The sequence below is a fragment of the Sander vitreus genome, chromosome 3 (assembly GCF_031162955.1).
Source record: "Sander vitreus isolate 19-12246 chromosome 3, sanVit1, whole genome shotgun sequence".
NCBI classification, from domain to species: domain Eukaryota; kingdom Metazoa; phylum Chordata; class Actinopteri; order Perciformes; family Percidae; genus Sander; species Sander vitreus.
The window spans coordinates 34,135,910-34,161,576 of NC_135857.1; the positions used below are offsets into that span (position 1 = coordinate 34,135,910).

The window sequence follows — 25,667 nt, forward strand, 5'->3', positions numbered from 1 at the left end:
AAACATTTTAACGCTACATTTCAAATGTTCAGAATCCATCACTTCATTCATCATTATTATAGTTTCATTATTTTAGGAATTATGCATGACATATTTTTTAATTAGCATTTTTGCAAACATTTCACGTACCCCCTGCAGTACTCCAGAATACCCCTAGGGGGACACGTACCCCCTGCAGTCCTCCAGAGTCCCCCTAGGGGGACACGTACCCCCTGCAGTCCTCCAAAGTCCCCCTAGTGGGACACGTACCCCCTGCAGTCCTCCAGAGTACCCCTAGGGGGACACGTACCCCCCTGCAGTCCTCCAAAGTACCCCTAGGGGGGACACGTACCCCCCTGCAGTCCTCCAGAGTACCCCTAGGGGGGACACGTACCCCCTGCAGTCCTCCAGAGTACCCCTAGGGGGGACACGTACCCCCTGCAGTCCTCCAAAGTACCCCTAGGGGGGACACGTACCCCCCTGCAGTCCTCCAAAGTACCCCTAGGGGGGACACGTACCCCCCTGCAGTCCTCCAAAGTACCCCTAGGGGGGACACGTACCCCCCTGCAGTCCTCCAGAGTACCCCTAGGGGGACACGTACCCCCCTGCAGTCCTCCAAAGTACCCCTAGGGGGACACGTACCCCCCTGCAGTCCTCCAAAGTACCCCTAGGGGGGACACGTACCCCCCTGCAGTCCTCCAGAGTACCCCTAGGGGGACACGTACCCCCTGCAGTCCTCCAGAGTCCCCCTAGGGGGACACGTACCCCCTGCAGTCCTCCAAAGTACCCCTAGGGGGACACGCACCCCCCTGCAGTCCTCCAGAGTACCCCTAGGGGGGACACGTACCCCCCTGCAGTACTCCAGAGTACCCCTAGGGGGACACGTACCCCTCTGCAGTCCTCCAAAGTACCCTAGGGGGACACGTACCCCCTGCAGTCCTCCAAAGTACCCCTAGGGGGACACGCACCCCCTGCAGTACTCCAGAGTACCCCTAGGGGGACACGTACCCCCTGCAGTCCTCCAAAGTACCCCTAGGGGGACACGTACCCCCTGCAGTACTCCAGAGTACCCTTAGTGGGACACGTACCCCCTGCAGTCCTCCAAAGTACCCCTAGTGGGACACGTACCCTCTGCAGTACTCCAAAGTACCCCCAGGAGGACGCGTACCCCCATTTGAGAAACAGTGCCGTAGACCATGCAACTTTTAGTTTTTCTGGCTCACAGTTGAACACTTTTGTCACTTTTCCCGAAGTTCTTTGTCCATTTTTTTTTGGACATTTTTGTTGTTGTTTTGACCAAGTTTTTGAAGCTTTCTCCGAATTCTTTTGTCACTTTTTGACGTTTTCTCACTTTTCCCGAAGTTCTTTGTCACTGTGTTTCTTTTGGGACGTTTTCTTGTTTATTTCCCTACATTTAACACTTTTTTCAGCGTTCTTTAATCAATTATTAAATGCTGTAAAATTAAATAAAACACCCACATTCAATGAAAGTAGTGAACTGATCAGTTATTTTACTTGTGAAGGGCGTTTTCTGGAACCATCCACGTGATGTTTTCTTTGACATTTTGGTTAAGGGTAACCCAAATTTCTGATATAGAACCTTTTTGAAGATGGGGGAGGACAACAGGAGGGTTAAAAAACAGTGAAAAGACTTTATTTTAACAGGCTTTTAGTTAGGCAAGGGTTTTTATGGCTGTCTGATTTTGTGTACCTATGTTTTCCTTTGTATTCTTATGTTTTTTATTTATTGTATTTTACTCTATGGTGAAGCCCTTTGTGATTTGCATCTGGGAAAAGTGCTATATCAAATAAACTGTTCTCACTTACTAGCTTACCTACAAGGCATCTTACCGTGCAAAACGCACAAAAGATGTAAGTACAAAAATTATTCTGCACAAGCTTGTTTTTCTAGCAACAACGGGTCAAATGCGTACTGTATATGTAATGTAAAAGGATTCACTCGTGACAAACACACGGAGAATTATCAGCCAGCTGTGTTTGCCGTCTTTCAGCTCGGTGTTTTGGTTCAGTCTCACGGCTCTCATCAACTTAGTTTCCATTAGCAGCCGGCTGTTTTTCAGTCAGACCCACCTGAACACAACCTGCTCCGCACCAAAGAGCATATAGACACATGTAGAGCTCCTGCACACTGCCTGCGTGGCGTGAGCGTGGCATTTCTGTTGCGTGGCGTTTTCTATGTCTTTGCACACCAGAAACGTGTCTGACGCGCGCTGCTGCTCAAGCAGTAGTACACTTCATGTTAAACATAAATATATACTGATTTGATTACAGCAAAGAGAACGCAGTATTGACGGTAAAATAGGCTACAGAATATTTTGTTCTGTATTGACAGGTGCAATATTAGAAAATTGATAATTATCTTTTTAAATTATTTATATCTGCATTTATATCAAAACAGACTTTCAAACATCATGTCATTTATTAAATGTATTCGTGTCACAATGACAAACATCTTTTCGTATTCCATTTCGCGTGAAAAATAGGCATTGGTCCTTTTTCTAGCATGCATGCGTTTTCAGCCGCGCCTGAGACGTGCGTCTCACGCAGGCAGCGTGCACACTCTAACCTGTTAACATGGGAGCCGAAATAAAAACGGTCACGCCACGCAGGCATTGTGCAGGAGGCCTAAGAGATAAGCTGGTGAGGAAAGCTAAAAGGAGAGTGGATATTGGACGTCCGTTGCCAAAAGTCTTGTCTCCTGGAAGTCTACAGGCGAAACATTTTCTCCATAAAAACTCTGAGGTGATAAAATGTCAGTTGTTGTGTTTGCAGCTTGCTCCACTGCGCCAAAGTGGACAAGAAATCAATGATGGCAACATGACTTTAACTTAGGTCCTGTTGTCACAGCATTCGTCAGTTTGTTTGTCTGAAACTGAATTGTCTGCTTTCATTCTTTTTTTTTTTTATTGTTTCAGTCTGCAATGTCCCTGTCAATAATGTGTGTTTGTTTTTTCCTCAGCAAAGTGGAGACTTCTCTTAACCGAGAGGTGGCCAAAGGCGGGAAAAGAAACTATGCAGTAAAATCCAGAAACACAACCAGTGTTCACCCCTCACTACATAAAAGTCATCCACACACTCCAGTTAATGCAAACTTCATTTATTGGGATACATTATAAAAAGTACATATTAACAGTTCAGACATTAACCTAGAATCAAATGGTGTTTGTACTTTTATTTTACAGCTGTGTAACTATTTACACAAAATGTGAAAATTCCTCTGAAGCAACGTGACATCATGACTTCGCGTAAACGTACGCGCCATTTTCTAAAGCCAAGTGGCGTGTTATCTGTACGCATTTTGAGCTATCCGCGTGTAGGTCAACGCCGTATTGAGCTTGCTGTCACGTGACGATTTGGGAGGTGTCTGAGCCCGCCCAACATTTTGGGATCCATTGCCAGGGACAACAGTGTAAAAGCGACAGACTGAGCAGGAAAGACTATTAGCATTACTAATTAGCATTACAGCGGACGGGTTGGGTTTACGAAAAGAAGAAAGCTACGGTTGGGTTTAGGAAACGTGACACGCGGGACACGACCCCCGGTCTCCTGGCTGAAAGTCCTGTGTTGTTTGACCCATCCTCCCCCCCCCCCGACCGACTACCTTACGCAGATTTTCACCCTTTCATACTACTCGCTACAGCGTAAATTCACACGCAATCACAAGGTAATGTGAGTCCACAGAGGCCAAAGGGCGTTGATAAACACGCTAAAAAGCGAGTATGCGTCTTGATAACGCGCCAATAATGGCATACAAATTGGCGTGTCATAAGACTTAAAATGATGTCCGACACTTATTTCAAGCATCACATTAAGTTACATCAGCCTTCTTAACTTCATCACCACTTCTCACATCTTGTTTTCATCATGTTAAAAAGAATATAGTTAAACATATACACTCGTCTAATGTGACAGTACTTGATTATCATGAATAAGGCAAGCTAACGGCTAACATACTACAGCTTTTCTTTGACTGGCTCTGCAGATTATATGGTGCAACAAAATATCACATTTTCCTCCCTACATCATCTTTATAATCAGTTACAAAAGCGACATCAATAATCTTTGGTGTCTCTTTCCACCTAAAAACCTACCAGGAAAGGGAGGGATCGTGTCTAATGAGCCACTGGGAGGCTTTCATTGTGAAACATCAGGGCAGGAGCTTAATAAGAATATAGTACAGGGTTTTTCCTGGCTTTTGGCGGGGGGGGACATTAAGCATGGGGAAGTCTGTGGGTCCTCTCCTAGGAAATTCTGAAAGCCAGACACATTGTTTCCTGCATCCTGATACATTTTTATGCCCCAATACATGGTGGATACGTCTTTATATATGTGACAGAAAACACAAATCTGAGTTCACTTGACCCCAAATTCTGTTTTATTCTTTTTATTGTATGTTATGTTGTTTTATTCTTGGTCCTTTTCTGTAAAGCATGTTGGATACCCGTAGGTTGCTGTAAAGAGCTATACAAATAAATGTTGATTGAGTACAAGGAACTTTCAACTGCATATAAGACTGTTTAAATGTAATGCTGATGCCTCTATGTCAGAGAGAGGGGGGGGGAGTTGACAGCTGGAAGTCAAAGATGTATTAGCGCTGGTGATTTTCCTTTAGACACTGGCTAAAACCTCTTGGGGGGGGGTGCCACATATTTCTCTATGCAGAAAAAAAAAATCTAATAATAAAAGCATAAATGTACAATCATATTCTATAATTGTTCCCCCCTTTGCAATGGTTTAAAGGTTTGCCAATGTAGTCGTTTGTCTGGGTCTTCTCTAGGAAAGCTACACCTGATATTATCCCACACCTGAACTGCTCTGATTTGGCTGTTTGAGAGCGGAGGCGTCCATCTGGCTGTAAGATCCTACTCTGAGCCCTGCGCTCCTCCTGCCTCTTTACCCAGCAAGTCGTCAGCACCACCGAGGTAATCCAGCTCCAGTTTGTCCTCTCGTCTTGGCGTCTGCCCTCTGCTGGCCTAGAGAAACATGACAGGAAATGTCTTAGATACCTTTTGGTTCTCCAAAAGAGAACCGCTACTCTTACAACACAGGGTTAGTGAACAGAACAAAGTAGCGTGGAGGCCAGTTAAAATGTTACTTCTGTTTTATATCCGTTACTTATTCAGTCTCTGTCAAACTGTGCCGGCTAATTCCATATTTTTAGCGCTGCTTGGGCCAGGACAAGAGGAATTTGTGGCCGAGATGACAGAAGTTAAAGAAGCGTGTCACAGCAGAGTGCTGGAAAAGGGCCGAAAATGTGCATATCTACCCGCGTGTCCAGTTTCCATTCCTTTGAAATGCTGTTTTTCTTCCATTGATGTTACAGTTTGCTTTCATGAGAGTGAAAAACAGCATTTGCTGTAGAGGTTTTTAAATTAAAAAGCCTACCAGGACAGAGAGAGATGAGCCACTGGAAGGCTTTTAATATGAAATGTCCGTGAGTTTAAGACATAGAAGTGTATAGTGTGTGTATGTGTATAGTACCTTGGAATAGCAAAACAGGGCAGCACCGGACACGAGCACCAGCAGCACTAGGACAACCAGTCTGATGACCAGATGTGTTACAGAGGCTGAAACAGATTTACCGTACAATCATTCTGGATGGACTCTCATGAATGCTAAATGTGTTTTCATACAGTCATATAGTTGTATAAACCAGCTGATTCAGATTGTCAGGTTCTTAAACACAATCTAGTTTAATAAACTAAATGCAAATTTAAAGTGCATTTAAACTGACATCAGCAACCTGAAATCAAACTTCATATGAACTTTAAACTTAGTCCCAGTTTACATGGTTTTTATCCATTCATTCATGAGATTATTCTGAACAGCAGCAGGAAACAAGATGTTGTGCGTTTTCATACATGGAAACAGTTGGCACCTCATGACTTTTTATCTAATCTAGACAAATAATATTTTCATGCATGCATTTCATGCAATCATTTGATTTAGATTATCTATAAAGTTACCTGCGAGAGTCAGATGGAGCGGCCAGCTCTCAGAAGAGAAGTTATGGGAGAAAACGTAGAGGTTATAAACACAGCGGTACTCCCCTCGGTGGGTGGAGTCTGCAGCAGAGAACAGGAAGTGGGCCGAGTGATTGACAGCTGGCAGGGTGTAGTTCTTCTGTTCTGGGTCGGAGGTGTTGAAGATGAGCTGGAAGGAGCCTCCTGGGTACTGTGGCAGGATGGAGCAGCTGATGGTGAAGTCGGAGCCCATGAGCACTCGCAATCCCTGCTGCGTGGCCTCAGAAACCCCGTCAATGTGGGTAGAGAAGGAGATGTTTGGCTGAGCCAGCAAATCTGTGGACACAGTGGATGAGAAATTAAAACCACATATCAAGAATATAAAATTCTACCATCATCATCTTTATTTGTTTTGTTAAAGTGATAAACACTGAGCAAAGTAAAACGTGTTTCATCCAGGGTCGGACGTTGTAAACATTTGGGGCTCAGCTCTAACCTGGGGTACACTATTATTTTAAAGACATTTGATAAAAGAATGCCTAAAACTCATCATTTGAGATAAAAACATGAAAGTTGCCAAAGAAAACAACCATCCTATAAAGCCTAAATCCTGTTTTATGTCTAATTGTTCTCCAACTTTCTTCCTAAACCAGAACAAAACAACTCCTGCCTCAAGAAAAGTGGCAAAAATTGTCTGTTATTTTGGAAGTTACATAACATACTGTAGATAATAGGGTAGGAATTTTGAGTAAACAGCATCTTGAAACTAAGGCAATATTTCCTTTTTAACTGCTTTGACCGCAACCAGTACGAATGATCAGAAGGTTCGCAGCGACCACATGCGCCGTCTACACCATCCCGACCGCATCGGATAAAATGACAGGATTTGTTTATTAGCAAAAGAAAGTAAAAAGGTTAAGAATGTGACGGTCACTGTTCATACCTGAGCAGACCACCTCCAGGTTCTTGGTGCTTTGCCTGGACCTTAACCATAAACACTCCCGTACTATCCAATCAGACTGAACACAAGAACGACTGATCCCCCACACAGAGGTTTCTGAAGAGCTGTTGCTTATGTTTGTGGAAACAGCAGAACCACAGCCCAGCCGTTTACATACTGCAGATGATAACTTCTGGTCCCATTCAGAATCCCAGTCAGTCACTGGGCTCCACCAACTCTGTTTCATCTCTGGTGTACCAGCACAGCTACTGGCTCCTCCTGACAACCTGACATCATCAGGCTCTGAACAAAGACACGAGAATAATTAATGAAATAAATGAAGTCTTTTTTATAAGTATGTTTGGTAACACTTCATTTGAAGGCTGTGCATAAGAGTGACATGACATAATGTCATGTCACTGTTATGCATACCCTTCAAAGCATCAAAGGTGTCATAATTTACCTAATGACACCTTTGATGTAAAGTTGGCATTATATGATATCAGGGCCGGTGAGGCCTGGTAAGAAATTGTGGAACCAAAAGCAGACTCAGGAGGCAGAGAGTAGATTATGTAGGTAAACACAGGAATAGGCAGCCAGGCAGAGCACTTGATAGAAAAAACACGGCAGAGGTAACAGGCAGGGCTCAGTCCAATATTCAAAGTGGCAAAAACAGGCAGAGTTCGGTACCCAGGTTTGGCAGGCAAAAACACAGGCAGTAGTACAGGCAGGGTTCAGTCAGACATCCAAAGTGGCAAGACAAAAAGGGAAGGCAAGGTCCGAGCGAAGGTTTCCAAGAAGGTTAAGTCCAATATCCAAGTCCAGAACACATGCTTTGGTCAAAACCGGTAAATACAACAGAACATGGGCATGTGACAATCTGGAAAAGAGTGCCCCTCCTGCCACTGCTTTAAAAAACTATGGCTGACGAGGAGAGTGGCAACAGGTGTGGCAGTGCAAGCACTGATGATAGGCAACTCCCTTGTAGTCAACCAGGAGACAGGATAGAGGAAAAACCCGGACTGGAGTCCAGGAACAGCAGAGGCATGACAGGTCACAGGCTAAGAAGAGGGGATTCTGGGCCGAGCTGTGACGGTACCCCCCTCTGATGGACGCTACCAGGCGTCCCAGCCAGAGCCTCCAGATGGCGTCGGTGGAACTCTGCGATCAGGGAGCGGTCCACGATGAACCTGGCAGGGACCCAGCTGCGCTCCTCAGGGCCATAGCCTTCCCAGTCAACGAGGTACTGGAGCCCTCTACCTCAGCGACGTACCCTCAGGAGACTGCTCTCACCTCCATCAACAACCCTGGGAGGAGGGGGTTTGGAGGGTGGGGACAGGGGACTAGAGACAAGAGGTTTCACCAGGGAGACATGGAATGTCGGATTAATACGACGCATAGTCCGAAGCAAGGCAAGTTTAACTGAACAGGGGTTGATCACCTTCGAGATGGAGAATGGCCCAACAAACCTGGGATTCAACTTGCGGCAGGGGGACCAGAGGGGCAGATCGCGAGTGGAAAGCAGTACCCTCTGGCCCACTCTGTACCTTGGAGCAGCCGAATGATGCCTGTCTGCCTGTTCCTTAAAGCCCTCTACAGAGTGCAAGTGCCGAGCCCTGGCTCGAGACCAAGTCCTCTTGCACCAACGCACAAACGCCTGGGCCAAGGGGACTGCAACCTCCTCCTCTTGGGCGGGAAACAAGGGGGGTTGATAACCCAAACAGCAGTGAAAGTGGGAGAGGCCAGTGGCTGAGGTGGGCAAGGAGTTGTGTGCGTATTCCACCCAGGGAAGAGCCAAGCTCCACGAGGCCGGGTCCTGAGAGGTCATACACCTGAGTGCCACTTCCAGCTTCTGGTTCGCCCGCTCGGTCTGTCCATTTGTCTGGGGGGGGGAAACCTGAAGACAAGCTGGGAGAAGCACCGATCAGTTTGCAAAACGCCTTCCAAAACTGAGCAGTGAACTGAGATCAGATACTATGTCAGAAGGAAGACCATGCAGGTGGAACACATGAAAAACTAGTAACTCAGCAGTCTGTTTGGCAGAGGGTAGCTTAGACAAGGGAATGAAATGGGCAGCTTTGGAGAACCGATCTACCACAGTCAAAATGCATGCATTTCCATCAGAATTGGGGAGCCCAGTCACAAAATTTTGACTAGGTGAGGGGTGGGGAGAGGTCTTAGGAGCCCCGCAGGAGGTCTGTTACCCATCTTGTTCCTAGTGCAGACGGCACAGACTGCCACAAAGGTCTGGACATCCTTCCTCATGGATGGCCACCAAAAGCACTGTCCGACCAATGCCAGGGTCCGGGCTGCCCCGGGATGGCAGGCAATTTGGAATTATGCCCCCATTCCAGCACCTGTGATCGGACAGTGAGAGGCACAAACAAGCGGTTAGGGGGTTATTTGCTTGGTACCTGCTCTTGCTCCCGAGCCGCCTGTACCATGGCCTCTATATCCATTCGGGGAGCTCCCACCAGGCACGTAGAAGGGAGGATGGTCTCCACGGAGGTCGGTTCCTGAGCTGAGGCGGACTGCCAGGAAAGAGCATCAGGCTTGGCATTTCTGGATCCTGGACGATAAGAGAGAGAGAAATTGAACCGCGAGAAAAAGAGGGACCACCTGGCTTGTCGAGCGTTGAGGCGCTTGGCTGTTCGGAGATATTCCAGGTTTTTGTGATCCGTCCAGACCAGGAAAGGAGGAACAGCTCCGTCCAGCCAATGCCTCCATTCCTCCAGGGCCAGTTTCACTGCCAGAAGCTCCCGATCCCCAATATCATAGTTCCTCTCTGCTGAAGAGAGGCGGCGAGAGAAAAAAGCACATGGGTGGAGCTTGTTATCTTTGCGAGATCTCTGGGAGAGAACGCCCCCCCCCACTCCAGACTCAGAGGCATCCACCTCAACCACAAATTGAAGGGTGGGGTCGGGAATGATGAGAATAGGGGCTGAAGTGAATTTCCGCTTGAGCTCAGCAAAAGCCTCCTCTGCGCCTTCATGCCATCGGAAAAGTGACTTGGTAGAAGTGAGAGGGCCAGCCACAGAACTGTAGTTCCTGATGAATCGCCTGCAGAAATTTGCGAAGCCCAGGAAACGCTGGATTTCTCATCTTGAAGAGGGAGTGGCCCAGTTAACCACTGCCTTCAGTTTCGAGGGGTCCATCTGGACCTGGGAGGGAGAGATAATGTAGCCCAAAAAGGAGACCGAGTCCTTGGAATGGAATTCACACTTCTCCGCCTTGACAAAAAGTTTGTTCTCCAGAAGCCTGCCTGACATGGAGCCTATGGTCAGCAAGAGAACGGGAAAAAAACTAAATGTCATCATGGTAAACAAAAACATTCAAGAAGTCTCTCAAGACATCATCAACCAGAGCCTGAAAAACAGCTGGCGCATTGGTCAATCCGAAAGGGACCACAAGATACTCATAGTGGCCTGTTGGGGTGTTGAAGGCCGTTTAACGAAAAAGAAGCCAGCACCAGCACGGGACAATGATGGGCGGATGATACCAGCAGCCAGTGACTCTGCAATGTACTTATTCAAGGCTCCTCTTTCTGAGGGAGAGAGGGAGTAGAGCCTGCCCTTAGGGGGAGAGGTGCCAGGGAGGAGCTCAATCGCACACATCATATGGCCTATGAGGGGGTAGGGAGACTAAACGTGACTTGCTGAACACAGGCTTGAGGTCCAAATACTTGCGTGGAATCCCAGATAAATCAGGAAATTCTTCAATGGCTTGAGAAGGAGAGGCAGGAGTAATAGCAGACATGAGGCATGAGGACAGACAGAAGGGGCTCCATCCCAAGATGGTGTTGTCAGACCAGTTGATGTGGAGATTGTGCAAGGACAGCCAGGGGAATCCAATGACTTTAAGCAAGACAACAATCTCTGTGTTAATAACCTAGACAACATAACCTGTTATAAATATGTCATAGCAGGCCTAATTAATGTTCAATTTTATTCATAGTGTCAAGTCATAACAGGAGTTATCTCAGGACACTTTACAGATAGAGTAGCTCTAGACATTTATAATTTACAGAGACCCAACAATTCCTAGAAGCAAGCATTTGGTATGAAAGACTTCCTTTTAACAGGCAGGAACCTCAGACAGAACCTGTCTCTTGGTGGGCGGCCATCTGCCTCGACCGGTTAGAGAGAAAGAGATTCAGAAATACGACTCATAATAATTATATCAGTCGGTATAATGGAATGGCATGATGAAGAGTGGCAATTATAGTAACAGTAAAGATATTAGAACTAGGACTAATAATAATAGCAGTAGAAGTGCAGGGTGTAGCAAGCCGTCAAGCAGGATCATGGCAGTAACCGCAAACACGATCCAGGTGCCACCACAATCCAAGGAAATCTGCGAGGCGAGACAGCACAAGGGTTCCGGGCAAGAAGCTAAGTTAGTAACATGGGACATGACATTAATGGGACATGAATGCACACAGATGGAGAGAGAGAGGAGGAGAGAGGAGCTCAGTGTATAGGCGTAATTCAAAACTGGCCAGTGCAATATGCCAGGTTATATTGTTTTGCTTAATTTCAAATCGTCATAACACAAACATCTTAAACTGTTTTAACTTTGCATTAAAAGTGTCATATTTTACCTAATGACAGTCAAGCATTCATAAAGGTTTGTTCATGTTCATGACCGGTGTCATGTCAGTCTTTTGCACACTTTGAATAAAATGTTACCAGTAATTCAAAGCTACAGCTCTCTTCTACCTGAGCAGGTGAGTGCAACAGCTTTGCCAGAAGAGCAGGTGTTTGTATCTGAGCTGTCACAGTCCAGCAGAGCAGACTCATTGCCTCTACACTGGAACTCTTTGGTCCACACTGGAGCCTCCGTGTCTCCATAGAGCGCCCCCTGGAGGACTGAAGGAGCCCCACAGCCAAGCTCCCTGCAGACCACCTCTGCATCCTGCAAGTCAAAGTCATCTTCACACACTGAGGGCCACGACTGGGTAGACTGGTTAGACTTTACCTCCAGTCTGCCTGAACACAGACTAGTCCCATTCACCAGCCTGACAGAGTCTGAAGAAGAGAGAGAGACAGACAGAGAAAGAAAGACAGAAAAACATGCAGACAGAGTATATAAAAGTATGGCATTGCAAAATAACACTAACACCTTAAAATACAATAGTGCTGCCAGTTGCATGTTTTTGTTATTCTTGCTAGGCAACCACCAAATCTCTGGCTTTGGGCACTTTTTCTCTCTGAGTTGAAGTTTTTTCAACTCAAGGCGTTCAGGGCACTCCTGCAAAAATGCAAGGCGCAATGGAACAACAAAATATGAGGCGCTCAGCAACACAAAAGCAGCGAGCAAAACACCGCCCAAAGTTGATAAAACGCGCTATGTCTGATCGGGGCCTTATGTCGCCCAACCAAAACATAAAATGTCTAACGTATCAGGCTGCTCATGAACCATACAACTGTAGGTAACACATACAATGCTGCTGTATCAAAGCGCTGTGGACTGCTTAGGGAAAAGGTCGGGTTGGATGGGTGGGTCATATAACATAGTGCTTTCATATTTGTATTGAACAGCCAAATCTGATTCAGCTGACTTAATTCTGAGTCCGGTACATACAGCCGTAGTTCTCCATTGCTGGCTGAATAAGATAACTTACTCAATGCTGCCTTTTCATTTCCCATAAACCTATGCACTGCTGCATGCATCTGCAACCAAGTGGCACTGTCATATGGAATATAAAACTAAGCTCTTATTCTTGATGACATCTCCTGGATCTACTGTAGCTTGGATGTTACCTCATTTGGACATTCTTTGAACAAAAGCATCTGTAAGAAATGTAAATGCAAACGAGAAGACTGAGATTACAGTTATAGCTAAAGTATTGCCTGGTGTGGTGTTACCTGAGCAGATGATCTCCATTTTGGAAGTGGAAGTGGAATACGTTGTTAATATACACTCCCTAACTGCAGACTTGGATTGAAGGCAACTTGAGCTAATCCGCCAGGTTCTTCTGTACAACTTCATATTTTTCCACCTTGTTGAAACAGCAGAGCCGCAGTCAAGATGTCTACACACTACATCTGCTGTCTTTAGATTCCAGGCAGAATCTATAACATCCACTTTACTCCACTTTCCCTCTTTCTTCATCTCCAGTTCACCGGCACAGCGGCTGGATCCTTTCGCCAATTTGAAATTATCGGGCTCTGAGCAGACAAGAGTAATTGGTAAAAATAGATCATGCCACATTTTATCAAAATAGAAACTCAAATCAAAGCTACAGCTCTCTTCTACCTGAGCAGGTGAGTGCAACAGCTTTGCCAGAAGAGCAGGTGTTTGTATCTGAGCTGTCACAGTCCAGCAGAGCAGACTCATTGCCTCTACACTGGAACTCTTTGGTCCACACTGGAGCCTCCGTGTCTCCATAGAGCGCCCCCTGGAGGACTGAAGGAGCCCCACAGCCAAGCTCCCTGCAGACCACCTCTGCATCCTGCAAGTCAAAGTCATCTTCACACACTGAGGGCCACGACTGGGTAGACTGGTTAGACTTTACCTCCAGTCTGCCTGAACACAGACTAGTCCCATTCACCAGCCTGACAGAGTCTGAAGAAGAGAGAGAGATAGACAGACAGAGAAAGAGAAAGAAAGACAGAAAAATATGCTGACAGAGAATTGAAAGTGTATAAAAGTATATGGCATGGCAAAATAACACTGACACAAGGCCGCTAAAATGTGCTCTCTGTCTTATTGGGCCTTATGTTGCCAAACCAGAACTATTCGTACATATAGCTACGAAAAGTAAGGCACTATTATTCCTATGTATGCTACGTTTTTTTCACTGTATGCACCACATTAACTGCTGCTGTAAAGGAATACTGTCCGGGTGGATGTTTGGGTCATAAAACAGAGCTTTCAAGCCTGAGAGCGGAGTTCGCTTCCATGGGAAAACAAGATTTTCACACAGGAAATGTTTGTTCCTTGGGAGTGTTTGAATCCAAACTGTGATCTTTTTCCTTAAATGGGGCTGCGCTTCCGAGCTAGTTCAGGCAGGCAACTCGATCTGCACCGCTGTATACACATGTGGCGGTCTATTTAAGCTGCTCGTCAATGGCACTGCTACATTTTGAAATTTTATTATAATGCTTTGTTACAGGCCAGTTCAGTGACAGTCCCCTTCTGGTGGCTGATATAAGAGGAATATCTTGGAAGGTTTGAAGCTGTGAGCCTCCAGCAACAAGCCTACTTTTGAGCTTGCTTTGGAATTTGTGTTTTTGTGTTACTGATTGTTGTTACCTGAGCAGATGATCTCCAAACTGGTAGCCTCAGTCTGGGACCTTTTTGTTAAACATTTCTTCAGTCTAGGTCCAGACTCAAGACAGGAAGGTGTGATACTGATAAAAGGGTTTAAGTATGAACGTCTTTTTGATGAAGATCGAACCACAGAGCCACAGTCCAGATGTCTGCAAACTACGTCTGCTAACTTCAGGTCCCAGGCATAGTCATTCACTTCTGACCACATTCCCTGGCGCTTCACCTGTAGCACACCAGAACAGCGGCTGGATCCTCCCAACAACCGGATATCATCAATATCTGAACACAGGTGAGAGAGTAATTAGTACAGAGAAATATTTAATCTGTTACATGAGACAGGTGTGTAGGAGAGGGTCGAGTAGGTCAACGGTTTAAAAGAAATTCCCGCACACTGTCTAACTTGCAAAGATAACTTTAATAACTGATGGCGTTGGGAGAATGCCTTTGTTCCCACGGACCTATGATCCCAAGGCCCAATGTTCCCACAGCCCTATGGTCCCACAGACCTATGTTCCCACGGACCTATGTTCCCACGGCCCTATGTTCCCACGGACCTATGTTCCCGTGGCCCTATGTTCCCACGGTCCTATGTTCCCACGGCCCTATGGTCCCACAGTCCTATGTTTCCACAGCCCTATGGTCCCACAGCCCTATGTTCCCACGGTCCTATGTTCCCACGGCCCTATGGTCCCACAGTCCTATGTTTCCACAGCCCTATGGTCCCACAGCCCTATGTTCCCACGGACCTATGATCCCACAGCCCAATGTTCCCACAGCCCTATGTTTCCACAGCCCTATGATCCCACAGCCCTATGTTCCCACGGACCTATGATCCCACAGCCCAATGTTCCCACAGCCCTATGGTCCCACAGACCTATGATCCCATAGCCCTATGGTCCCACGGACCTATGTTCCCACGGCCCTATGGTCCCACAGCCCTATGTTCCCACAGCCCTATGTTCCCACAGCCCTATGGTCCCACAGCCCAATGGTCCCACAGCCCTATGTTCCCACAGCCCAATGGTCCCACAGCCCTATGTTCCCACAACCCAATGTTCCCACAGCCCAATGGTCCCACAGCCCTATGTTCCCACAGCCCTATGTTCCCACAGCCCTATGGTCCCACAGCCCAATGGTCCCACAGCCCTATGTTCCCACAGCCCAATGGTCCCACAGCCCTATGTTCCCACAGCCCTATGATCCCAGGGCTGACCCTGTGACGTTTCGGTACTAAACCTAAATCTAAAACCTTTTTAAATGTATCTTTGCAAGTCAGACAGTGTGCAGGAGTTACTTTGCAACGAGAAGTAATTAGTAAAATAATTTCCTGTGTAATTCTTCATTTATATCTAGTTTCTCCATTTTACCTTGTTCTGTTGTCTGGAAACCTGGGAGGAATCCTAAAACAAAACATAAATAAATGAAAAACGTGTCCTGTTCTGGACAGGTCAGGCAGAAAGGTTACAGTAGAAACGTCCTTTACAGTTTCTACAGTTATTATTCAAACAAGCCATTGAAAGACATTGAGGGATCACAAACTGACGGTTTAAAACCTGCTCTCGCGATAATTACTACAGCCACGAGAGTTTTGTTGGGTCGCTATGAGCTGCTTGCACAACCTGTATCACAGTCTGATCATTTTCTGGGTGAGTAGGGGCTTTGTATTCAGATCCTTAAAGTAGCAATGCTGCAAAAAATACTCATACATTTTGTATTTGAAGGTGGACTAAAAATAATTGAATCCAAGTTTAACTTAAATAAAAGATAATTTAGAAATAAGATAAACTAGCCGAAATCATTAAGGCGTAATTATAAAGTAAAGACGATTAAATATTTCAGAATTGCATTATGCCGGTTTTAAGATTTTGTTCCTAAAAAAATATGAAATTTGAAAACAGAATTTTAAAAAGCTTGAAACATATTTTGGGGTACTTCTACAATCAACCACATGAGTTATTAAGCCAGCTATTCTATGAATCAACTGTAAGGAATAATAACACAGTGGTTAATAATAACAAATCAAAAGAGTTCAACTTCTATTCCCCTAAAATAACTATTTTATATATAATTGTAATCAAATATATTGTAATTGTTGCAATTACTTCATAACATGATGTATAATTAGTCAACAACCAATGTCATCATTAAAAATGTATTTAAATTGCTTTTATTTTGGTAAGACTCAACGTACTTTTATTTTGAAGTATCCGCGAAAGGCTCTTTGGGATGCACGTGAGAGACCCACAACAACAAACAGCAAGCTAGCAGCAAGCACGGACTATTAATGCTCCTGTGAAAGTTTGACAATGGTAATAAAAGAGCCTTTAATGTAATGTCAGTGATTAAAGAGACCTCTGAAGACTATTCCCTTCTTTGTAGCATGCAGCCAACGAGGTATGTTGTTTTGTATTTCTGTATTTTACTTTGGTGAATGGCTGTTTCTTGTTGCTCTTGTCTAAAATCATGTGGCCAAAGGACTACAGTTGAAAATTAGCCGGCTGGCTAATACTGGCACATTCACAGAAATGTTAATAAATGTGTGTTGTCCTTTATAAAATAAAGAATAAGAATATATACATTATGCTCCCACACAGACTGACAAGCTCTATGCTTCTAGGAAACCCTTTCCCTCCATGATCTTGCGGCCTTTTTTTGGGATTGTTGCGGCCCAAAATGCCAGTTTTTTGTCGTGAAAAATAGGCGTCAACCCTATTTCTAGCATGCTCTTCCCAGCTATTACACCGATGATCAGTACAACAAGCCATTAACCATTAACACAGATCGGAAACTATCAATTATTCATTTCAACAGTAGAAGTCTGTATGCAAATGTTCTCAATATTAAGGAATATTTACGTCAATTCACAAAACTGTTTAACATAATTGCAATATCGGAAAAGTGGATTAATCCTGAAAAAGGTATGGACTTTGAATTAGATATTAATTATAAGAACAGGGAGAACAAGACTGGAGGAGGTGTGGCTGTGTATGTGGACAAAAATCTCAGTTTTAAGGTGATTGAGGAAATGACAACTGCAATAAGAAATGTATTAGAAGGTTTAACAATTGAAATCTGCATCGAAAACAAGAAGAATGTAATTGTTAGCTGTAGTTATAGAGCACGAGGTTCCAATATTGAACTATTCAAAGGGTGGATGGAGGACATGTTTACGATGTCAAATCAAAAGGTCATGTTCATCTGTGGGGATTTTAATATAGATCTGCTTAATCCAAATAACCACAAACCAACTGAAGACTTCTATAAACACAATGTACAGCTTAAGCCTATATCCAAAAATGACTAGACCCAGCAGGATTACGTCTCACTGTGCCACGTTGATTGACAACATATTTACGAATATTACAGAAAATACAATAAGTGAGATTACTGATCAATGACATCAGCGACCATCTACCAGTGTTTACAGTTTTTGATAATGACTATAAGAAGGAAAAGCAGGAGATTCGAGTACGGACAATAAACGTTTTAAAAAATGAATTATTAAATCAAAATTGGGAAAAGCTATATAATGAAGAAAAAACTGATAAAGCATATGACATATTCTTAGGGGTATTTAAATTGTATGATTAAAAACGAAAATCAATAGAAAACATAAATATTCAGATAGACCATGGGTAACAACGGGATTACAAAATGCACTATATAAAGAATTCGTAAAAACCAAAGTCGTAGAAACAAAGAAATATAAAAACAAGCTAACTAGTATTATGAGAAATTGTAGGAAAGAATAGTACAGCAAATTATTAGATATTAATAAAAACATTACTAAAGGTTTATGGAATATATTAAATAGTATAAGGTAAGGTAATTAACACCATCACTTTATTAATAATGATATGATTATTAATAATATGGATGTAGTAAATGGCTTCAATAATTATTTTGTAAATGTTGGACCGAAACTGGCAGAAAAAAACCCTGATTCTCTTGACGAAAAGAATGTTCATTTCATTGAAAATAATCCTTACTCAATGTTTCTTTCAGCAGTGGAAAAGAGGGAAATTATAGAGATTGTTCATGAATGTAAAAACAAAAATTCAACTGACTCTAATGATATTGACATGAGAATAGTTTAAAAAAGTAATTTGAGGGAATTGCAAAACCACTAACAAATATCTGCAATGTATCATATCAAACTGGTAAATTCCCAAGTAAAATGAAAATGGCAAAAGTCATAAATACTGCTGTCCAAAACTGAAGACAAACACCACTTTTCCAAAATCTTAGAAAAACTCTTTGTTGGCAGTCTTAACAAATTCATCAATAAACACAACATACTAGATGAGAGTCAATACGGATTTAGACCCAACAGATCTACATCTTTAGCCGTTATTGAGCTAATTGAAGAAATCACAAAGGCCTTAGACCAAAGTAAATATACAGCTGGGATATTTACTGATTTCAAGAAGGCATTCGATACAATAAATCATGACAGATTAATCAGTAAACTTGACCGGTATGGTATCAGGGGGGTTGTTTTGAACTGGCTGAGAAGCTATCTACATAACAGGCTGGTTTGTGAAGATGGGTGAAAATATGTCGTCTTGCTTGGACGTTGCTTGCGGTGTCCCCCAGGGGTCAGTGTTGGGGCCAATTCTTTTTATTCTCTACATAAATGAAACATCAGAATCTCTAACATTTGTCTTATTTGCAGATGACACATATTGTTTGTACTGGTGGGGATTTGCAGCAGCTTCTGGAGTTAATCACGTCTGAAATGAGCAAATTAAAAAGATGGTTGTGATAAATATAAATGAGATACAAATATGTGGTAAATGAAATAATAATTAAAGCTGCAAGCAGCATTGGACGGGCCCTCGCACCTCCTTGCACGTTGGGTTTACTGACAGACGCCGCTTCTTGCAAACGTGCATTTGCGCGGCACTCAGACACTGAAAATCGTCACCAATGAAAAGGGAACTCGCTGTTGAGTTCAATGATACCTCACACAAGACTCTACGTCATACAGTTCATTAGCTGTGAAAAGGGGGCGTGGCTTAAGCATAGGGGGCGGCCCAAACCATGACCAATGAAAAGGGAACTCGCTGTTGAGTTCAATGATACCTCACACAATAGTGTACAAGAAACGGGTCATTAGCTATTAAAGGGGGCGTGGCTTATGCATATGGGGCGGTGCAAATCTTCACCAATGAAAGGGGAATGATATCTCACACAAGGCTCTACCTTAAATGGGTCACCAGTTATGAAAGGGGGCATGGCTTAAAAATAGGGGGTGGGCCAAACCATGACCAATGACAAACAAACTCTGCTGAGTTCAATGATACCTCACACAAGATTCTACATCAAATGGGTCATTAGTTATGAAAGGGGGCGTGGCTAACACACAGGGGGCGGGTCAAACAGCACCAATAAAAAGGAACTCTGCTGAGTTCAATGATACCTCACACAAGATTCTACCTTAAACGGTTCAAAAGCCATAACGGGGGCGTGGCCTGAGTACATGGGCGTGGTTAAAGTATAGGGGCTGGCTCAGTATCACAAGTAGACCACACATTCTAAGTTTCATGTAAATCGGATGATTTTTGTCATATAAGGCTGATTTCCTGTTGCCAGCGGGGGCGCTATGACCGAAAGTCAATATTGGCCTTATGTGTCCTCAGGCCTGGACTCTTGTTGATTGTAAGAAATTTCAAGCAGATATGACAATGTACATTGTAGTTACAGCCACTTTCTCGTTCATCGCTAAACACTCAAAATGGCCGCCACGCCCACACCATTTGACGAAAAGTTTTTCTTTTAATAACTTTTAATCTTTAAGGTGTTGAGATGGCACAGACCAAATTTGAAGTCCATCAGATGAAATCTCTAGGAGGAGTTCGTTAAAGTATAGCACCTTGACTTTTAGGCCTACTTCCTGTTGCCACTAGGGGGCATTATCACTTTGAACCAATATCGGCCTGTAGATGTCGTCAAATGTCGTGAATCCTGAAAAGATTTGAGCCAATTGGATACTCAAGTTACACCCACTTCCTGTTTCGATGGCGAAACACACAAAACGGCTATCCCGCCACGGCCACGCCCTATTACGAAAGGTTTTTCTTTTAATAACTTTTCATCTTTAACGTCTTAAGATGGCACAGACCACATTTGAAGTTGATCGGATGAAATCTCTAGGAGGAGTTCGTTAAAGTACGACGTGGAAATGGCCAAAATCGCGAACATTCGAACATTCAATTCAAAATGGCGGACTTCCTTTTAGTGTTTAGGGTATGGCTCCAATGACGTTTTTTGTACCTCTTGACATATGTGTACCACGTTTCGTTCATGTACGAAAGTTTTCACCAGGCTTGATGCAACCGCCAATTTTGGTGAGTTTTTGAGTATGTTAAGCCCCTCAAAAAGGTGATTCATTTGACGTAATAATAATAATTAAAGCTGCAAGCAGCGATGAACGGGCCCTCGTCTTCTTGCAGTCGGAGGTACTGGCAGACGCAACATCACATGTAGACCACGCATTCTAAGTTTCATGTAAACAGATAGAAACATAACAACATATAACAAGCATTACATCACGTATAAACCAGTATACAGTATACATTCCATATTATAAAAAGATCAATGATCACATAGTTGATTCGCCTTCAGCCAAGTCTTTAAGGACATTTTAAAACTGCTGAGACTTAGATATAATATGAGATAATATGTCTATCTAATATGAAGTTGGATTAAGTTCCACTTTTCCACTACAGTAAATGAAAAAGCTGATTGACCAAATGTAGTCTTCCTAAATTGAGTGTAACAGTCACCTCTTACAGAAGCCCTGGAGACCTTTACATTATCGCTGCAAAATGACACACATTGCTTGAGTGGGGGTGGTGCAAGATCATGGGTCAATTTATACATCAGGGACATATCTGCAAAACAGAGAAAACATCTCCAGCTTTAAAAACAGGGGTTATTACTGCTGATTTCCAGGCATTGGGGAAAAAAACGTTGTTGAGCAATTGGAGTACAGAGGATGGTTTCATACTCACAATCAGAAACATCTTTAGCCTTAGAGTTCTTAAACTTACCTAAGACTTTAGTTATGGAAGATTCTGGCACTTCGGAGATGCTAAACACTGGAATATTATCATTTGATGGTATAATGACCTTCCCTCTTGGACCAAAGCCTTGTGCCAAATCTTGAACCGAATCTATAAAATAACTATTAAACATAGAAGAAATTAGATCTTTGTCTTTAGTTAACGTTCCCTGTACTTGTATTTCAAACTCTTTATCTCTTTTTTTGGTGTTTTTCTTTAAGGCTCTATTGATGTTTTCCCAAGTTTGCCTACTGTTCCCTTTATAATCATTTATAATATCAATAAAAAACTTTGCTTTTGCCTTTCTCAGTTAATTTACAGCTTTATTACGTAGCTGTTGAACAGTTCTGCTATGATGGGCTAACCCTGACTTAATTGCAGTTTTCAGTGCATGATCCCTCTGCTTCATTAGATTCCATACTTGTTCATTAAGCCAGGGCAGATTTAGCTTTTTTCTAGAATGTAACACTTTTACTGAACTCACTTTTAATGCTATTAACCTTGGTCATTAAGCTCCTAGAAGCAATCTCTAAGTCCTATGTAGATAGGATCTCACTCCATTTTCCGGAGTATAAGTCGCATCAGTCAAAAAATGCGTCATGAAGAGGAAAAAAACATATATAAGTCGCACTGGACTATAAGTCTCATTTATTTAGAGATTTATTTCACAAAATCCAAGACCAATAACAGACATTTAATCTGGAAAGGCCAGTTATTAAACTCCACAACAGCAGCCAGAACAAGGGGCTGAATACGGTAGGTGTCCTCTATGTTAACGTAACGTAGCTGCACTGTTGACGAGCCTCTCCCAGCAGCACGTTGTTCAAGCACCCATCTGTAGACTCCTTCCTCCAGCTCTGGCCATCTGGATTTCAGCGCGACTAGCTTTCTTTGTTTTCTTCATTGCAGTGAGACTAACCTCTAGACTAATCTCCTGCAGCTTCTTTTCTTTCTCAGTTGTCTTTAGGAGCAGCATATAGTCGTCACAAGCCTAGAGCGCCTCTCGCGGCTGTAGACGGTAATGTTTTCAGCATGAAATAACATTTAAAAACATGTTACATTATATATATTTTGATATATAAGTCGCACCTGACTATAAGTCGCAGGACCAGCCAAAGCATGAAAAAAAGTGACTTATAGTCCGGAAAATACGGTGGCTGATGCAACTGGCTTTCAAATCCATTGATAAACCTCTTTGGTGTAATGTTTAAGACCTTTTTACTCTCTTGCTGGTATATGAACCTTTGTTTTGTTAGTTTCCGTGATACCAGTGTCAGATTATGATCCGATAGCCCTGTCAGACACTTTTAGTTATTCTTTCTGGTTTATTACTAAATATGAGATCAATCTGTGTCTGAGATGATGGGGTGATTCTGGTGGGACCTTGTATCAATTGTGTGAGGTCAAATTGACTTATGTCTGTAAGTTTTTTTCCTTTTTGACTTCTCAGTCCAATTAATATTTAAGTCTCCAACCAAAATCAACTCTTTGTTTCGGTCAAATTCTTTCAAAAATGTTTCTCAGGTGTTCATAAAACATACTATTTGATGACGGGGGTCTATATATACAAATAACAGTAAATGACATGCTAGTAGATAAAATCATTCTTACTGCCATACATTCAATATCCATACAGTTTAGTTCAATTTCATTGCAGTTTATACAGTCTTTAACATACATCAGTAGTCCACCTCCTCTGCCAGTATTTCGATCTTTTCTAAAAAAAATATTATACCCTGGTACTAAGTATGACAGGTGACGTTGCGTTGTTTATGAATGGGTGATTTATTACGCACTTTAGGGATAGTTGGAAGGGCTGGAATCTTATTTGCCAGAAACGACAAAATATGGATTACTTCGTTGGGGCCTCTCAGTCATGGAGTGACCTACCAAGGCCTACCTTGTCCGGTAGATGCAGTGGCGAGTTGTGGGCCACCACTACACTACAGCTGGAGTTAGGCCCAGGGTTTTGGCGGACATCGCCTGCGAGTAGGAGAGTGATAGCAAGATAGCCGACTGATCTCCTCAGCTGTTGGATCAAAGCCGCTTTGTCGGAGAAGTCGCTTTAGCATCTTTCAATATCATGGAGTAGGTAACGAACTGGCTGTGTGGATCGAAGGTAACAACATGCTGTTTACTTTGTCTTTGTTGTTTTAGGTTTGTTGTCCAACAGCAACGCAGAGATAAAATCAGAAAGGTAAAAATAGAACTCATGACTATGGCTTTCTGAATCAAGGACGTGATCATTTCCCCTTGTTTGGCGTTGATTTTAAAACAAAAAACAGGTTTGTCATCTGTCAGCTTGGGGATGGCGCAGATAGCACCTGCCTTGCCACAGGTGCGCACCGCCATCTTCCCATGTGTGTCATATCAACATTTTCAGAACAAACTCAGCTTTCTGTATAGTGAGGCCCAAATCTCTCCTAGAGCAATGTGTAAAGACATCATTTGGCCCTCTGTCCTCAGAGGGTTCATTTCCCATCCTGGCCTATGACACAGATTCACATACGGTTTGATAAAGTAGGCTACTACTTATTGGCCTTTAACTTTTTATTGCACTTCCGATAACAAGCGGAGCTGTCCTCAACTCAAACATCCAGAAACAATTGACCGTTAACTAATCAAAGTATATAAAAAACAACAATCCAGACTTGTGTTTTGTGGGCAGCTGTACTGTAGTTAAACAGGTTGAAGTCCTACCTGAGCTCCAGAGCAACATGAACAGCACCAGTACACAAGCCATGTCCAGTTGGTGCGTCGCCTGCCACACGCCTCTATCATCTTCACGTACTGTCTTTTGATCTTATATGTGTCTTTCAGTTCTCCTCAGATATGCAGTTTCCTCTGTCATCTTTTAATCTCATCAGGTTTCGTGTGCTTTCTTTCCGTTCGACAACAGGAAGCTGCTAGTTCCTCTCGTGACCTCTCGTAATGTTTCATCAATAACTGCTGAAGATCATCAGATCATTTCGGGTAATGCAGTACCATTTACTTACTAGAACTGGACTGTGGACAGTGTGTGTGTGTGTGTGTGTGTGTGCTTGTGGAGTTTAACTCCATAAAGACAGTTAACCACAGGTTCCCGTTAATCTTCTGATGGACATGTGTTGTGATATTTAAACAAACGAACCGTCAACGGCGAAATAAAAGCCTCTTATTTACGAGAGCGGTCTGAGAGACCTCCAGCTCTCAGCACGGTCTCCGAGCGTGACTGGCCGAGCGACGAGCTAGCGGCCCGGGGCAGGCGCTAGCTGGCTGGCGCGTCACTTCATGGAGCTTCTCAACTCTGAAAACTTTAGAGCAAATTGTCAATTCGGCATCAATTTTCGCAATCTAAACCGTTCATTTCTCGCCTAAAATGTTCTCAGAAGTGAATTTAGTGATGAATAAGATGGCGTTTTTGGTCTGTCTATGTAAGCAAAAACAGCCTTTTTACATTTATAACAATTTACAAAATTACATTTTAACAAGTGGTAAAAAGGACTGGATTGGTTATAATCGAGGGCACAGGGCTCTCCCGCAGACATCAATCACTTTGTGGCTCAACACAAACACACACACACACACACACACCGACACACAGACACACACACACAGTGCAGCAGCAGAGGCGGGATAAAGAGATATACCCGTTTCTCTTGGGAGACTTGTTTAAATTATGCCATAGGCTATACATTAGATTTAGTATTTAGTTCATATTTTTTGGTGTATTTGTTTTCTGATTTATTAGAAGTTGAGTTTCAGTCTGTATGATACATGAACAGTTGTACATGAAGTGGTAACATGTTATGACATGTTATGTAGACTAAAGGGGAGACACCGACCTTTATCATTTGAATTACTAATTCCCATCTGTTGTCCCTGGACATAGACAGTCTGTTGTCCCTGGGCATAGACAGTCTGTTGTCCCTGGACATGTACAGTCTGTTGTCCCTGGGCATGTACAGTCTGTTGTCCCTGGACATAGACAGTCTGTTGTCCCTGGGCATGTACAGTCTGTTGTCCCTGGACATAGACAGTCTGTTGTCCCTGGGCATAGACAGTTTGTTGTCCCTGGGCATGTACAGTCTGTTGTCCCTGGACATAGACAGTCTGTTGTCCCTGGGCATAGACAGTCTGTTGTCCCTGGACATAGACAGTCTGTTGTCCCTGGACATAGTCAGTCTGTTGTCCCTGGACATAGACAGTCTGTTGTCCCTGGACATAGACAGTCTGTTGTCCCTGGGCATAGACAGTCTGTTGTCCCTGGACATAGACAGTCTGTTGTCCCTGGACATAGACAGTCTGTTGTCCCTGGGCATGTACAGTCTGTTGTCCCTGGACATAGACAGTCTGTTGTCCCTGGACATAGACAGTCTGTTGTCCCTGGGCATGTACAGTCTGTTGTCCCTGGACATATACAGTCTGTTGTCCCTGGGCATA

General features: G+C 43.5%; 1 protein-coding gene across 1 annotated transcript; it reads right to left on the bottom strand.

Annotated features, from left to right (window-relative positions):
- Window positions 1–3,091: 3,091 nt before the first annotated feature.
- Window positions 3,092–24,030, bottom strand: LOC144515893 (scavenger receptor cysteine-rich type 1 protein M130-like). The gene is made up of 10 exons (XM_078247083.1): window positions 23,946–24,030; window positions 15,546–15,578; window positions 14,161–14,457; window positions 13,162–13,470; window positions 12,771–13,073; window positions 11,622–11,930; window positions 6,907–7,206; window positions 5,967–6,299; window positions 5,482–5,567; window positions 3,092–4,973 (listed from the first exon to the last, which is right to left on the bottom strand). Exons 1-10 carry the CDS (start codon window positions 23,986–23,988, stop codon window positions 4,863–4,865), a joined length of 2,124 nt encoding a protein of 707 aa, XP_078103209.1. The 5' UTR covers window positions 23,989–24,030; the 3' UTR covers window positions 3,092–4,862.
- Window positions 24,031–25,667: the final 1,637 nt, after the last annotated feature.